The sequence below is a fragment of the Coregonus clupeaformis genome, chromosome 20, assembly GCF_020615455.1.
Source record: "Coregonus clupeaformis isolate EN_2021a chromosome 20, ASM2061545v1, whole genome shotgun sequence".
Lineage (NCBI taxonomy): Eukaryota > Metazoa > Chordata > Actinopteri > Salmoniformes > Salmonidae > Coregonus > Coregonus clupeaformis.
In genome coordinates, this window is record NC_059211.1 from 9,031,094 (window position 1) to 9,046,754 (window position 15,661).

At 43.9% G+C, this 15,661-nt stretch overlaps 1 protein-coding gene across 2 annotated transcripts in view; it reads left to right on the forward strand.

Moving 5' to 3' along the window:
• ttll7 (tubulin tyrosine ligase-like family, member 7) overlaps positions 1–15,661 on the forward strand; it is a 163,798-nt gene that overhangs the window by 118,641 nt on the left and 29,496 nt on the right. For both annotated transcript variants that reach the window (XM_045205294.1, XM_045205295.1), the window contains exons 12-15: positions 6,117–6,190; positions 8,444–8,579; positions 10,661–10,747; positions 13,618–13,852. In XM_045205294.1, coding sequence (XP_045061229.1) covers positions 6,117–6,190; positions 8,444–8,579; positions 10,661–10,747; positions 13,618–13,852 — 532 coding nt within the window. The remainder of the gene's footprint in view (positions 1–6,116; positions 6,191–8,443; positions 8,580–10,660; positions 10,748–13,617; positions 13,853–15,661) is intronic.

Below are 15,661 nucleotides of genomic sequence, written 5' to 3' on the forward strand. Positions count from 1 at the left end.
CAATATTGGATCATATTAGGCTAACGTTGTGTATTAATTTGGAACATGTAGCCTATTTGAATCATTATGGAACTCACGCCACAGGTAGCAGTTCAAACCTGGAGCCTGGTGCACGGTTCACGACGACTGGACCGTTGTTATTACAGTTCCATGATTAGTGAGGAATGGGGTAGATTTATAGGACAATTATTATTATAATATTACCCTATTGTACACTTTTCTCACCTTCCAGTATTTCATGGTTTGAACTTGAATATGGCAACTTTCATGATGAATCAAACCACTGTATTTGTGATTCATCAATATATTTTATATCAGAGTATTTTCCATCTACCAATTGGTGCTGAAACAGAGATGAATATGCATATATTTAGATGTCTTTCTTTCATTGATCCCTAATATTTTGAACCCGTACTCTCCATATATTCTAATGAGTTTGTTGACAAAATTCAAATGAAAGGTACACTAAAGGTGCCCTAAAGCAAAAACCTGATGAAAAATGAATTCATATGAATGCTATAAGTACAGAAATTGTTCGCTCAGTGGGAAATTAATATCTAACTAGTTAGTGACAACTGTGTGGAGTTTGTGACAGCAACTGTGAGCTTATTACAGTATTATAGGTGCTATGTCCTGGGATTTCCTATGATCGTCTATGTAGAAGAACCCCTTATCTTCTAATGACTCTTGTGTAGCCTGTGAGCAGCATAGAGCTAAACATGTTACACGTGCGTGTTCATGTTCGTCTCAGCTTTTCATATATATATATTTTAATAGTCTGTAGTCAAACCATTCTGACTCTACAGACGTTCTTTCAAAAAAGACCCGGCCCTGGGCCACTTCGGGATCCGCCATTGTCTCACAAACACAGCTCTAGCTCATCCCCCGTTAATCACACAGACTAATGGTTGGTACCAATGATTGCAGAATAAATAGACAAATCCAATGGTACCTTGCAGTCTGTAGCTCAAACACACAATGTTTAAAAGGGGATAGAAGTCCAAAATTATGCCAGCACAATGGTGGGACTCATTGGGTTAAAGGTGGCTTAAAGTCGATTTTGCACCATTTTAAATCTTATTCAAATCTGTTCATATACACCCTCGGGAAGAATATGTCGATTTTTTGGGGGGTTTGTTTGTTGTGATAAGCGAGCACATAGATGTGCAAATGTTCATGTTTTCATACAGTGAGGGAAAAAAGTATTTGATCCCCTGCTGATTTTGTACGTTTGCCCACTGACAAAGAAATTATCAGTCTATCATTTGAATGGTATGTTTATTTGAACAGTGAGAGACAGATTAACAACAAGAAAATCCAGAAAAATGCATGTCAAAAATGTTATAAATTGATTTGCATTTTAATGAGGGAAATAAGTATTTGACCCCTCTGCAAAACATGACTTAGTACTTGGTGGCAAAACCCTTGTTGGCAATCACAGAGGTCAGATGTTTCTTGTAGTTGGCCACCAGGTTTGCACACATCTCAGGAGGGATTTTGTCCCACTCCTCTTTGCAGATCTTCTCCAAGTCATTAAGGTTTCGAGGCTGATGTTTGTCAACTCAAACCTTCAGCTCCCTCCACAGATTTTCTATGGCATTAAGGTCTGGAGACTGGCTAGGCCACTCCAGGACCTTAATGTGCTTCTTCTTGAGCCACTCCTTTGTTGCCTTGGCCGTGTGTTTTGGGTCATTGTCATGCTGGAATACCCATCCACGACCCATTTTCAATGCCCTGGCTGAGGGAAGGAGGTTCTCACCCAAGATTTGACGGTACATGGCCACGTCCATCGTCCCTTTGATGCGGTGAAGTTGTCCTGTCCCCTTAGCAGAAAAACACCCCCAAAGCATAATGTTTCCACCTCCATATTTGACGGTGGGGATGGTGTTCTTGGGGTCATAGGCAGCATTCCTCCTCCTCCAAACACGGCGAGTTGAGTTGATGCCAAAGAGCTCCATTTTGGTCTCATCTGACCACAACACTTTCACCCAGTTCTCCTCTGAATCATTCAGATGTTCATTGGCAAACTTCAGACGGCCCTGTATATGTGCTTTCTTGAGCAGGGGGACCTTGCGGGCGCTGCAGGATTTCAGTCCTTCACGGCGTAGTGTGTTACCAATTTTTTTTCTTGGTGACTATGGTCCCAGCTGCCTTGAGATCATTGACAAGATCCTCCCGTGTAGTTCTGGGCTGATTCCTCACCGTTCTCATGATCATTGCAACTCCACGAGGTGAGATCTTGCATGGAGCCCCAGGCCGAGGGAGATTGACAGTTATTTTGTGTTTCTTCCATTTGCGAATAATCGCACCAACTGTTGTCACCTTCTCACCAAGCTGCTTGGGGATGGTCTTGTAGCCCATTCCAGCCTTGTGTAGGTCTACAATCTTGTCCCTGACATCCTTGGAGAGCTCTTTGGTCTTGGCCATGGTGGAGAGTTTGGAATCTGATTGATTGATTGCTTCTGTGGACAGGTGTCTTTTATACAGGTAACAAAATGAGATTAGGAGCACTCCCTTTAAGAGTGTCCTCCTAATCTCAGCTCGTTACCTGTATAAAAGACACCTGGGAGCCAGAAATCTTTCTGATTGAGAGGGGGTCAAATACTTATTTCCCTCATTAAAATGCAAATCAATTTATAACATTTTTGACATGCGTTTTTCTTAATTTTTTTGTTGTAATTCTGTCTCTCACTGTTCAAATAAACCTACCATTAAAATTATAGACTTATCATTTCTTTGTCAGTGGGCAAACGTACAAAATCAGCAGGAGATCAAATACTTTTTTCCCTCACTGTACGTTCATAGAGTCAGGTATTTATTTATAGTAATATGAATGGGAAAGACGTGCATTTGAGCAATTAATAGACACTGCAGTAAATTAAAACAATACAAACTCAGTCTTGTCCAGATACACAGACTGCTGTGCCATAACCAATCACAGCTAGAGTAGGCCTATTATAAAAATAGGCCATAGCATATGAGCATGTGCCATTCACTTTGATGTTGCACTGCACTGGACTGTGTTTACAGGTAGCAGAACAGCGCGACTTTGTTTGGATCATTGTTTAGAAAGCAGTAGCAAAAGTCACAAAATAAACCTGAATAGTTTTTTGCAAATATATAAATGACAGGAGTCTTACTTTTGGGAACTTTACAGTCCTATTGCTCAAACAACGAACAGATAGACTATTTCTCCCTCAGCCTTAGCCCATTCATAGACACTAACTACCTTTAGTGTCTATTCATGGAGGTATCTTCTGGCCGGGGGAGTTTTGTTAAGAGCCCCGACGCGCGTTCTGAACGTTAACACGCATTGCTTGCGGTACGGTTTTGGTGCATAAGGACCTTATCTTTCATATCAGCGAGAAATAATAATATTAAAATAAAAGGTTAAATTACATCACACTTTTATAGGATTAGGGTTATTGTATTTTTTATTTGAATGATTATTTCTCGCTGATATAAAAGATAAGTTCCATATGTTTCAAAAACCGTATAACAGGCGATGATTATTCAGGTTTCTAAATGTCAAAACAGAGCGTCCGGATTGTAGTTCCCCTGGTCCCACCGGTAAGCGGTGCTTATAGCTGAGAACCCTTTGGATAAGGCAGAATGCCTTGTTAATGCCTTGGGTTCTCGATAACTACCTCAGCCTGTACAGAACAACAACAACAACGATGTTAGCCTGAGCCAGATGAGCTAAAATCTAGCACAGGGGACAGTATATAAACCCTCTCATACTTTTTCAGTATTTAGTTGACAGTCAAAATTGCACTGTGAATACAATGGGGGGGAAGTCTACCACTCACCCACTTGTCCAGGTGATAACATGACATTCTTCCAGCTGCTAGCTAGCTAGCTAGCTACAGTACTTGTCTCTGTAATTTAAGGTTCTAGATAGCTAAATGACTTAGCTATCAATTCATATAGCTAAATAGGCCTACATACAGTGAGGGAAATAAGTATTTGACCCCCTCTCAATCAGAAAGATTTCTGGCTCCCAGGTGTCTTTTATACAGGTAACGAGCTGAGATTAGGAGGACACTCTTAAAGGGAGTGCTCCTAATCTCAGCTTGTTACCTGTATAAAAGACACCTGTCCACAGAAGCAATCAATCAATCAGATTCCAAACTCTCCACCATGGCCAAGACCAAAGAGCTCTCCAAGGATGTCAGGGACAAGATTGTAGACCTACACAAGGCTGGAATGGGCTACAAGACCATCGCCAAGCAGCTTGGTAAGAAGGTGACAACAGTTGGTGCGATTATTCGCAAATGGAAGAAACACAAAATAACTGTCAATCTCCCTCGGCCTGGGGCTCCATGCAAGATCTCACCTCGTGGAGTTGCAATGATCATGAGAACGGTGAGGAATCAGCCCAGAACTACACGGGAGGATCTTGTCAATGATCACAAGGCAGCTGGGACCATAGTCACCAAGAAAACAATTGGTAACACACTACGCCATGAAGGACTGAAATCCTGCAGCGCCCGCGAAGGTCCCCCCTGCTCAAGAAAGCACATATACAGGGCCGTCTGAAGTTTGCCAATGAACATCTGAATGATTCAGAGGAGAACTGGGTGAAAGTGTTGTGGTCAGATGAGACCAAAATCGAGCTCTTTGGCATCAACTCAACTCGCCGTGTTTGGAGGAGGAGGAATGCTGCCTATGACCCCAAGAACACCATCCCCACCGTCAAACATGGAGGTGGAAACATTATGCTTTGGGGGTGTTTTTCTGATAAGGGGACAGGACAACTTCACCGCATCAAAGGGACGATGGACGGGGCCATGTACCGTCAAATCTTGGGTGAGAACCTCCTTCCCTCAGCCAGGGCATTGAAAATGGGTCGTGGATGGGTATTCCAGCATGACAATTATCCAAAACACACGGCCAAGGCAACAAAGGAGTGGCTCAAGAAGAAGCACATTAAGGTCCTGGAGTGGCCTACCCAGTCTCCAGACCTTAATGCCATAGAAAATCTGTGGAGGGAGCTGAAGGTTTGAGTTGACAAACATCAGCCTCGAAACCTTAATGACTTGGAGAAGATCTGCAAAGAGGAGTGGGACAAAATCCCTCCTGAGATGTGTGCAAACCTCGTGGCCAACTACAAGAAACATCTGACCTCTGTGATTGCCAACAAGGGTTTTGCCACCAAGTACTAAGTCATGTTTTGCAGAGGGGTCAAATACTTATTTCCCTCATTAAAATGCAAATCAATTCATAACATTTTTTACATGCATTTTTCTGGATGTTTTTGTTGTTATTCTGTCTCTCACTGTTCAAATAAACCTACCATTAAAATTATAGACTGATCATGTCTTTGTCAGTGGGCAAACTTACAAAATCAGCAGGGGATCAAATACTTTTTTCCCTCACTGTAAATAGATAAACTATAGCCTTAGCCACGTACTGCATAGCTAGATTGATTGTGTTGAGATTCCCAATCACCGCCCTTTTCGTCCTTTTTCCCCCAAAATATTGGTTGAGTGAATCTGAAACAGTTCATCCCCTGAATTGCTGGAGGCAACAAACAATGTACTAACTGTGATTTACAACCTGATAGCAATATTTATTAGACTACCTAGTGATTTATTGGTGAATTTTATTAATCATGCATTGACTGCATCCTTTTAATTCTGCAAACAATGCCTTACTCTACGTAATGGAATCTTGAGTCAAATATACCCTATTAAAACAAAAATAAATCTTATAAAGTTGGGTTTCAAACATAAAATGCTAATATTTTAATATCTGTTTGTTTCATTTCTGCAAAGTAGTAAAAACAGTGTCAGTTCCACTTTAAGATACATTTACTGACAACCCGATTGAATGAAAAATCAACAAGAAAATCTGTTGGCCAGCAATTGGGAGGGTTTTCAGCAGTTGAATTCAACGTTTTCATATAATACAAGATAGCCACATCTGTAGAGCGTGTTACTCGCCTGCATAAGGTAAGTCTGAATACCAACTACTGAGAACTGCGTCGGAAAGGCGTGCGTAGGAAAGGCATATATTTCCTAAGTCTGAATCGGCCCATGGTGAATTTGGGCTGTTCATTTATGTATTTTTTACCCAATGTTTTTTTTGTTACCTGTTGTGGTTTATTTCTGCAGAAAGAGCAACTGACTCAGGTCCGCAAGCAGATCTCCCGGGAGGAGCATGAAAAGAGACATCTGGGGAACTACAGGTAAGGGGGGAAGAGGCACCGAGCGAGGAAGGCTCCTCTTACATTTACGGGGTCACATGCGGAGCACCGGGATCTCAGGAGGATAAATAACATTGAGAGAGAAAATAAATAGAACGTTTGAGTGGGGAGAAAGTGAGAAAGAGAGAGAGTGAGGGGGTGCGGAGGCTTGAGTTGTGACTCTTGTGCGTGAGTGGTACCAAGGAGTTATTGAGAGAAAGAAAGAGAGAGAGTGAGTTGGGGAGGTTCGAGTCGTGAATCCCGTGCGTTCACAAAGGCGGCGGCACAGCCACGTAATGCGAAAAGAATAGGCAAATGAGTAAGCGTCTGATCTCTCTCTCCTCCTCCTCCTCTTCCTCCTCTCTCTGATAAAGACTTCAGAAGACGTACGTAGGCCCGTCAATTCTTTATAGTAACGTTGACGTGTCTGAGTCAGAACTTGTTTTTCGTTCATTGTTAATACTCTCTTTATCCCTCTCCTTTCTCTTTCTGTCTCTCTTTCTCTCTCTCTCCCACCACATCTCGCTCTCTCTCCTTTTTGCATAAGTGACCTCTTCCCTGAACACTCAATGAGCGGATAGTCTAATGGCGACAAGCGTCTGTGAATTATTGTCGGTAGCTAACCCTGCCAGACACACCAGTCTGGAACCCGAGCTAATAGAGCCTGACTGTGTCCCAAGTGGCACCCTATTCCCTTTATAGTGCACCACTTTTGACAAGGGCCCATAGGGCCATAGCGCACTATATAGGGAATACAGTGCCATTTGGGAAGCAGCCCCTGTGATTCATACACGGCATCGGGATCTGATTTAGGCTTGCTCGTTAGCGGAGTCTCTTAACGAACTTAGCCCGTCATTAGATGAAATGCGCTTCAGGTACGGAAGTCAGACGAGAGACCGGCTTAAAAGGGAGCTCAGGTCCAGTGCCTGTCACTGCGTCTCGTTTATCAAACTTCTCAGAAATGTGTGTGTGTGCATGCCTGTGTGCGTGCATGTCTGTGCGTGTTTATGTGTGAATGTGTCTGTGTATTAAACAGCGTAGGGGATTTAATAAAAGGCTTGGGAGGGACGAGTCAAGACGTAATACGAAACTCATTGAAATAGGTCAAGTTTTTAGCTGATGTAATTGCGACTTCTTACACGATCCCCAACTAATCAAATCAAGGGCCAAAATATGCAGAAACATTCTGAACATGAACAACTCCTTCAGAAGAAATGTTGGTCAAATCGCAGATTAAGCTGCCATATGTTTAAAAGCGGGGGCCAAGATATGAGCGACGGCGAACACACAGGCTGCGTCCCAAATGATACCCTATTCCCTATATAGTGTACTACTTTTGACTAGAGCCCTATAGGGCCATCGCTAAACTTTGCCTCTCGAGTTGAGCCATCACTCACATGTGTAGCTCTTAAAGGATTGACAGCTTTATCCCCCCACGATCTCAACATTTACATTGGTTTTCCCCTTGATTATGGTGGTGAGGGGGCCTATCCAACCCCAAAGCGGGCTGTTTGCACTTCCAAATGACTGGCTATACAGATGTTTGATCACCCTGTTGCAGGATAACTTTCCTGCAATGCAGGTAATGCCAAACTTCTTTGAGGTTTAAAAAGGCTTCTGAAGTTTGTAATTTCCACTTTGAAATGTCAGACTTGATTTCCCCTTGCGAAAAATGCATAAATCCTAACAAAACGTCCCATTAATTATAAAGTCACATTTCCTATTGCTGTAGGATTATTATCCCTGCTGCAGCAAACTGGCTAAAATGTCAAATCCTACATCTGTACATACATTTAAGCCATTCTCCACCATCAATTCAACTATCCATCTATTAGCACTGAGCCCACTGGACAAAAACTGGTTGAATCAACGTTGTTTCCACATCATTTCAACCCAAAAAGTAAATGTGATGACGTTGAATCAACATGGAAAACTGATTGGATTTGAAAAAAGTGATCAACGTATGAGAATTTAGTCTTCTTTTCACCCAACCTTTAACTTAAATTCAATATGTCATTCGATTTAAGTGACATTTTTTGTTGATTTTACGTTGAATTCACATTAGTTGACAACTCAACCAAATGTAAATCAATTATATACGTTGAACTGACGTCTGTGCCCAGTGGGAGGGAACTTAAACGTTCATAAAAAAAACACGTAAATAGAAAAAGGTACTGGTTGACTTTCCTCGCCGGTTACTGTTTATTTAAATTAATGTTCCGTCATTGTTTTCGTTCCCTCTCTCTGCTCCCACAGACGTATTTACCCCCCAGATGACAAGCTGCTCCTGGAGAAGTATGAAAGCCTCCTCTCGGCTGCCTTTCAGACCTTCCTCGCCGGCCGAGCGGCCTCACTTCAAAAGGAAATGAATAATCCTCTGAAACGAATGAAGGCATGTACCTGAGACTCAACAGCACACACACACACACACACACTCTTTCCTCTCTTTACCGCTCTCTCTTTTTCACTCTCCCTCTCTTGCGCTCTCTCCCTCTTTCTCTCTTTCTCTCTCTCTCTCTCTCTCTCTCTCTCTCTCTCTCTATCTCGCTCCTATCCTCTATATATATTCTCTCCTCTGCAAGAAAAATAAGAGACAAAAATACATACAAAGAGAGAGAGAGAGTGTGTGTGTGTGTTTTCGTGTGTTTGCGTGCGTGTGTGTTGCCCTCTCCTCGAGCCGTGTTTGTCACCTTGTCCTTGAAAAGCATCCATTGAGCGCTGAACATTACATTTGTTAAAAGCAGGACGAACCCGTACAACCTCCATCTTTGTTTCCAGTTGCTTTGTCTGGCTCTGGCCTTTCCCCTTCTCCTCAGTCTAGGCGTTCACTGTTATTCCTTAGCTCTTCTCTGTGAATTGTCACAGTGTTAATTTGAAGAGGTTTTCTCAAGGATCTCAATGTATTTGAAGGTGCTTGCGATGGTAAAAAATGTTATGGAATGCAGTGGAAGCAGCTGTGTTGCTGTGGTTTGTGGTGCGAGGGTACGTTCATAGGGAAAAGCATTGTTAATAGGGAAATCGCAGGGATGCTCTGGCATTGGGGGAGAGACGGGCTGCATTCCAAATGGCACCCTATTGCCAATAGTACACTACGTTTGACAAGGGCCCATAGAGCTCTGGTCAAAAGTAGTGCTTTATGTAGGGAATAGGGTGCCATTTGGGATGCACACTGCCTTTCTGAGGAGTTTTATTCATGATGAATTTCAGATGGAGTGGTGGTGTTTGGTTTCTATAGAAAGGGATAAAGAAAGAGAGAAAGGGAGAGAGAGCGAGGGGAAAGACGTGGAGTATGAGACAGACGAGAGAAAGAGGTAAGGTATGTTTGGTAACTTGGGGGGTTTGGACTGTGAGGAAGAGAGGGATTTAGCAAAAGAGGAGAAAGTGTGTTTGAGAGTAGGAGAAGGGAGGGTGAGACAGATAGACAAACAGAGAGTTAGCAATAGCCTAGAATGGACCGAGCGAGAGAGATGGAAGGAGAGAGAAAGAGAAAGGGAGGGAGGGAAGGAGGAAGAGAGCACGGCAGAGGGATTTGGAGGGATCTGCCATATGTACATGTGGCTTTGAGTCTATATGAGCTAACCTCCTGCAGAGAGAGAGGCTGGCTGCGCTGGTTGGTTGGTTCATGATCAGGGACTTAACCAAATGCCAACACAGCTTTGGCCTTATGACCCTGGCACACAAATACATGCGTGTACACACACACACACAAGCAGACACACATACTTTTGTCCCCCCATTTGACATTTGAGCAGCCTAAAGCTACTTGATTGCTAATCTGAGAGACCACAGTCACATTTAATCTGTATTTGAGAGACAATGGGAGGGTGCCATGCGTGACAACAAAGCAACATTAATCACCCTCTCTCCAATTCAGCCGCGGCCAAAAAGGAAAAGGGGCCCAGCGTATTGGCCACGGGTACGATAACGTTTCCAGATTGATCATGGGTGCGTTCCAGATGGCACCCTATTCCCTACATAGTGCACTATTTTAGGGTATAGGGTGCCATTTGGGATGCAGCCCATACATAAATAAAGAGTCAACCCAAAGAGCAAAACATGTTCTGCCAGGTCTTTCATGGTCTAGCTATGCTATGGTACTGACGCACTATGGAAGTGGAACACCTGAGTTTTCATGTCTGCTTGCAGGTCGGGAGTAGCAACAGAATCTTACAACCCTTATTAGTGGTGGTTGATTGATTGATTGATTGATTGATTGATTGAATGTGTAATTGATTGAATTCATAATTTGGCATTTGGTTTACGATACCGTGTTTTACGGTACCATACTGTACTGCACTCTTCCTCTTTCTCACAAAGGCTGGTATTCTGACTTGAGATCTGCATGCATACTCAAACTTCTGGTTAAGTCTCCCATTCACATTAATGGATGATTTACATCTCCATTGAGTCCTTTTATTAATGGATTCATGAGGTTTATCAAATACTAACCTACTGTATTCTGTGTGTTTGCAGGAGGAGGACATCTTGGACCTGCTGGAGCAGTGTGAGCTGGACGACGAGAAGCTTCTGGGGAAATCCTCACGGCAGAGAGGACCCAAGGTGAGATAGAGAGGGAGGGAAGGAGGCAGGGAGGGAGGGATGGAGAAGAAGAAAGGGAGGAAGGTGAAGAGAGGGAGGTATGGAGGGAGTAAGGGATAGGTGGAGGGAGGGAGAGAGAGGGGGCAGATGCCCTAAGGGAACACACAGAAAGAGAGAAGGAGAAAGTCTGAGAGAAAGGGAAGAAGGAAAAAAAGGGAGAGAGCGAGAGGGAGATGTATAGAAGGGCATATGCCTTAAGGCAGGCATTCCCAACCTTTTTACCCCTGGTCCCCCTTTTTCACATTTGAAAAATTTCATCCCCCCTCTTAAAAAAAAAAAAAAAGATTGTTTATTGAGATAGCTTATATTAAATACACCACTAGCTTGATTTTGTTTTGAGGGACCTAGGAAAATGTTGTTTTGAAGCTTATTTCCTGCAATTATACGTCCTGCAACTCATGACATCTTTTAGGTAGGCTATTTAATAATAATAATTATGAGGAAAATAAAGTCTAGACCCGATTTCTCCAAATGTTATTCTGCTACCAAATATGTTTTTATATGATCATTTATATGAAACCTCAATTTAATTATACATACTATTTTACAGAAAGTGAATAGGTAGATCAATTGATAGCGACAGAGTCATACATTGTATAAGATTACTTCCCAAGCAAAGTCCATTTTCTTTTACTCTTCGACTTCAGAAGGCTGTAGCTCAGCTTCTGAATGTCATAGAGACAAACCAAAGATATTCCCATGTGCATCAGAGTCATGTCTTCCCATGGCATTTTACCTCTTGCTTCTAGCCTCGCAGATTTTTACATTGTTTTAGATCGGTATAAACAATCACATTGTAATATATATTTTTTTCTATCAAGGAAGGCCCCCCCCCACAAAACGTTGGCGCCCCCTAGGTATCCTAAGGTATCAGAGAGAGAGAGAAAGTGATCAAGAGAAAGCAAGTAATGGAGAGCGAGAGTCAAAGCGAGAAAGAGAGCGAGAAACGCCCTGGTACAACCAATCCCCTAAGGGAAGGCCTGTCAGCTCTCCCTCTCCCTCACTTCCCCTCTCCCTCTCTCTCTCTCTCAGTCCGTTACCCCACATGCCTCAATCCCCCCAATCCCCCATGACAGCACATTACTCTCCCCATCGCCTTTCCCCTCTCTCCCTTTCTCTCCACAACCCCACATCTAAACCCATCCCTCACTCCTCCGCTGAAGTAGGGGAAATGCACGACGGGCTGCATCCCAAATGGCACCCTCCTCTCTACATAGTGCACTATTTTTTTTAACCAAAAATACTATATAGGGAAAAGGGTGCCATTTGGGACGCAGTCACCAAGTGTGCGCAGCAACTCAATGGGACAGTTTTCTGCTGTATTAGGGCCCTTTCCGCGAGGATAACGACTCATTCAGACACAATTGCTTTTGTCGAAATTAATTTGTGCCTGTCACTTTGGACCATGCCAAGTGCGGGCTGACGTGGACTGACTGGCCTGCTGGCCCTCCGCTGAGTGCTCTGATGGATCGACACACTCCCAGGGGCTGTATTACGGGCCATCTGGAAAAAGAGGGTGAGAAGGAGAGAGGGGTTGAAATGAAGCAATTTAAATACTATGGATTCATACTTAAGCAGCGTTGCTTTGAGTTGCCACTGAGTAGAAAGGGTTGATAGAGGGAGAGAGAGAGAAGGTGATAGAGAGAGATGGTTTTCCTTTCTCCCCTTTCTCTTTTTGTCTCTCCCTTTCTCTCTTTCTTCCCCCTCTCTCTCACTCTCGCCCCTTTGTTCCCCCCTTTTTCCTCTCCTCTCCTGTCTCTCCTCTGGTGATTGTATATAAGCTCATGCCTAGGATCACAGTCTGCACATACGTTTTGTACGCGAGAAACGCTTGCTAAATTAGTTGATGAATAACAGATGTGAATGCTTTATTAATGCTAACAATGTGTTCCTTCCACGGTGTGAAATAGACATTCAATTTAATTAACTTTTTTTGTGTCTGGTGGTGAGGGGGGAAATGATAAATTCATTGTACAAAGGCCAAGAAGGAGGATTTGAGTGGCCGCTTGGATTGAATTAATATGTCTCTCTCCACCGTCGCTTTAATCACAGCTACAGAGACAACACACACACGGCTCATTGGGTGTGTAGACATTAATGGGATGTGGATCACGCGCACATGTGCGTGCGCAGATGCACATACAGATGTAGGATCTTAATTTGATCACTCTTTTGTTGCTGAGAATTTTCCTGCACAGCAGCAAATGCAAAATTGTAGTGTATTCATGGTTTATGAATGAAGGCCTATTAAGTTTATAATTTCCACTCTTGATTTGCCCTAACAAAAAATGTATCAACCCCTACAAAAAATGTCCATTAATTATAATCCACATAATAATTCACATTTTCTGTTGCTGCAGGATTATTTTCCTGCTGTAGCAAACTTGCTAAAATTAAGGTCGTACATCAGTACACACAGACACACATACACCGATGCACACATAGTTGTAGACACATGAACACTCACACTGACACACACACGTACGGGCCCGTGGTGTCACCTCTGCTTCTCACAGTGACGGACGGTAATTGGCTAGGGTTGAAGGGTGTGTCTGTGGGTGCTGACATAATCTTCCCTCTCTCTCTCTCACTCTCACTCTCACTCTCTCTCTCTCTCTCTCTCTCTCTCTCTCTCTCTTTCTCTCTCTCTCTCTCTCTCTTTCTCTCTCTCTCTCTCTCTCTCTCTCTCTCTCTCTCTCTCTCTCTCTCTCTCTCTCTCTCTATCTCTATCTCTCGATCTCTCTCTCTCTGTGTGTGCATGTCTCTCTCTCTCTGTCTGTGTTTCTCTCTGTCTGTGGGTGTGTGTCTCTCCGTGTGTGTGTGTGTGTCAGCCCCTGTCCTCCATGCCTGAGAGCGCCCAGACGCCGTGCGGCAGGAGACAAAGGGAGTACGGAGGCGATGGAGGAGACGCCAGCGGCAGCAGTGTCAACAACAGCAGCTCCGAGGAGGGCCCTGAAGAGGAGGATGACAGGGAGGATGAGAGGGAAGGAGGGAAGACAAGGGAGAAGAAGAGTGTCTCTTACGACCTGGGAGAGAACAAGTATAAGTCGTCGACGGAGCGCTCAGGTGAGGAGGAGAGGAGGAGAGCACCCCATACACATGCACCGAAACACACAAATGCACAGGCGAACACGCATAGAGACAGACACACACACAGAAACGCACACACACATACACACATTCCTTCCCCCCTTCACACACACACACCCTCGTAAAATGGAGGAGGGGGTCTGGGAATGTCTTTATTAGCAATCAGAGGCCTCTTCTATAATAAGGACATTTCCAGGACATTCTCTCCATTTCCTCCTTTCTTGGGCTGCATCCCAAATGGCACCATATTCTTTACATAGGGCACTACTTTTCACCAGAGCCCTATGGGCCCTGGTCAAAAGTAGTGCACTAAGCTATATAGGGAATAGGATGCCATTTGGGATGCAGTCCTGGTATATTGGGGAGAAGGCTGTTATATGAGAGGGCTCTCTGGCCCTGATGCCTTCCAGATGACTACAAGGGTCCAATAATTACTAAAACAAACTTGTGTCACATACACACGTGTGTGTGCGTACACGCATGCAGACACACACTTAGGCTGTCCTATACACGCAGGCAGGCAGGTTGGTAAGTAGGTAGGTGCCCACGCACGTACACGCACACAAGCACGCACCTTTTCTCTCTAATACACGTGTGCACATACACATAGGCATTAGACACACGATTGCTCTATATTACACTCACACACACATACTCTCTTTCTCTTTCTCTCTCTCTCTCTCTCTCTCTCTCTCTCTCTCTCTCTCTCTCTCTCTCTCTCTCTCTCTCTCTCTCTCTCTCTCTCTCTCTCTCTCTCTCTCTCTCTCTCTCTCTCTCTCTCTCTCTCTCTCTCCAGCGTGCCAAGTTCCTAGATATAATGCAGTGTTGGGTGTGGTGGTGTTGGTCGGCCAGGTCCGGGTCTAGCTAAATTACTGATGTAAAGCTGTACAATCCATTTGTTTACCTAATTAATACATGAAACAGGCTAAATCCATCTTTTTTAATTAGGGTCATCGCCTGATGATGGTTCCATGAGAAGGCTTTTTATTCTACTAGTCGTCGTCGTGTGTGTGTGTTTGTTTTTGTGTTTGTGTGTGTGTGGTGAGTCTGGATATGAAACCGTATGTGTGTGTGTTTGGATATGAAACCGAGTGTGTGTATGTGTGTGTGCGTGTGTCTGGATATGAAACTGTGTGTGTGTGTGGCGTGTGATAGAGAGAGAGCGATAGAGAGGCTTGTGGCTTACCTTGAAAACTCTTTCAGCAAATTGGCCTGAAATGTGCTCTTCGGGAAACTAGAGGGAAAGATTGATAAGTTGGACATTCCTACAGGTTTATAAGGTAATTTGTCTTTTCCACCAAGTTTCAAAGTCCCAGTCCCAGTCCAGGTGGAAAAAACACACACAAATATATTTGTGTGTTGCATTGTGAAATATTGGGTGTTTTTCTGCTCTAGCATTAGATTTTCCATTAGGCCTATATCCCAAATGGCACCCTATTCCCTATATAGTGCACTACTTTTGACCAGAGTCCAATGGGCCCTGGTCAACAGTAGAGCACTACATAGGAAATAGGTGGCCATTTTGGATGCAGCCTAGATCCAGAATGAAGGACAAAGAAGTGATTTGGCTGGATTTGAGGAGCTGCTCTTCGCTGGAGTGACTTTGCCTCCGCCGACCGACTCCATAAGCGCCCATCTGGGGGCAGCCTCAGCTAAGCCCTATAATGTGGCCGATTTGGCAAGTTCCGTCCTCAAGGTTCGCCGGTGGAGCAGCAACACACACACACACACACACACACCCTGTCTCATGTCCAGACAGACACACATATACGAGCAGACGCACAC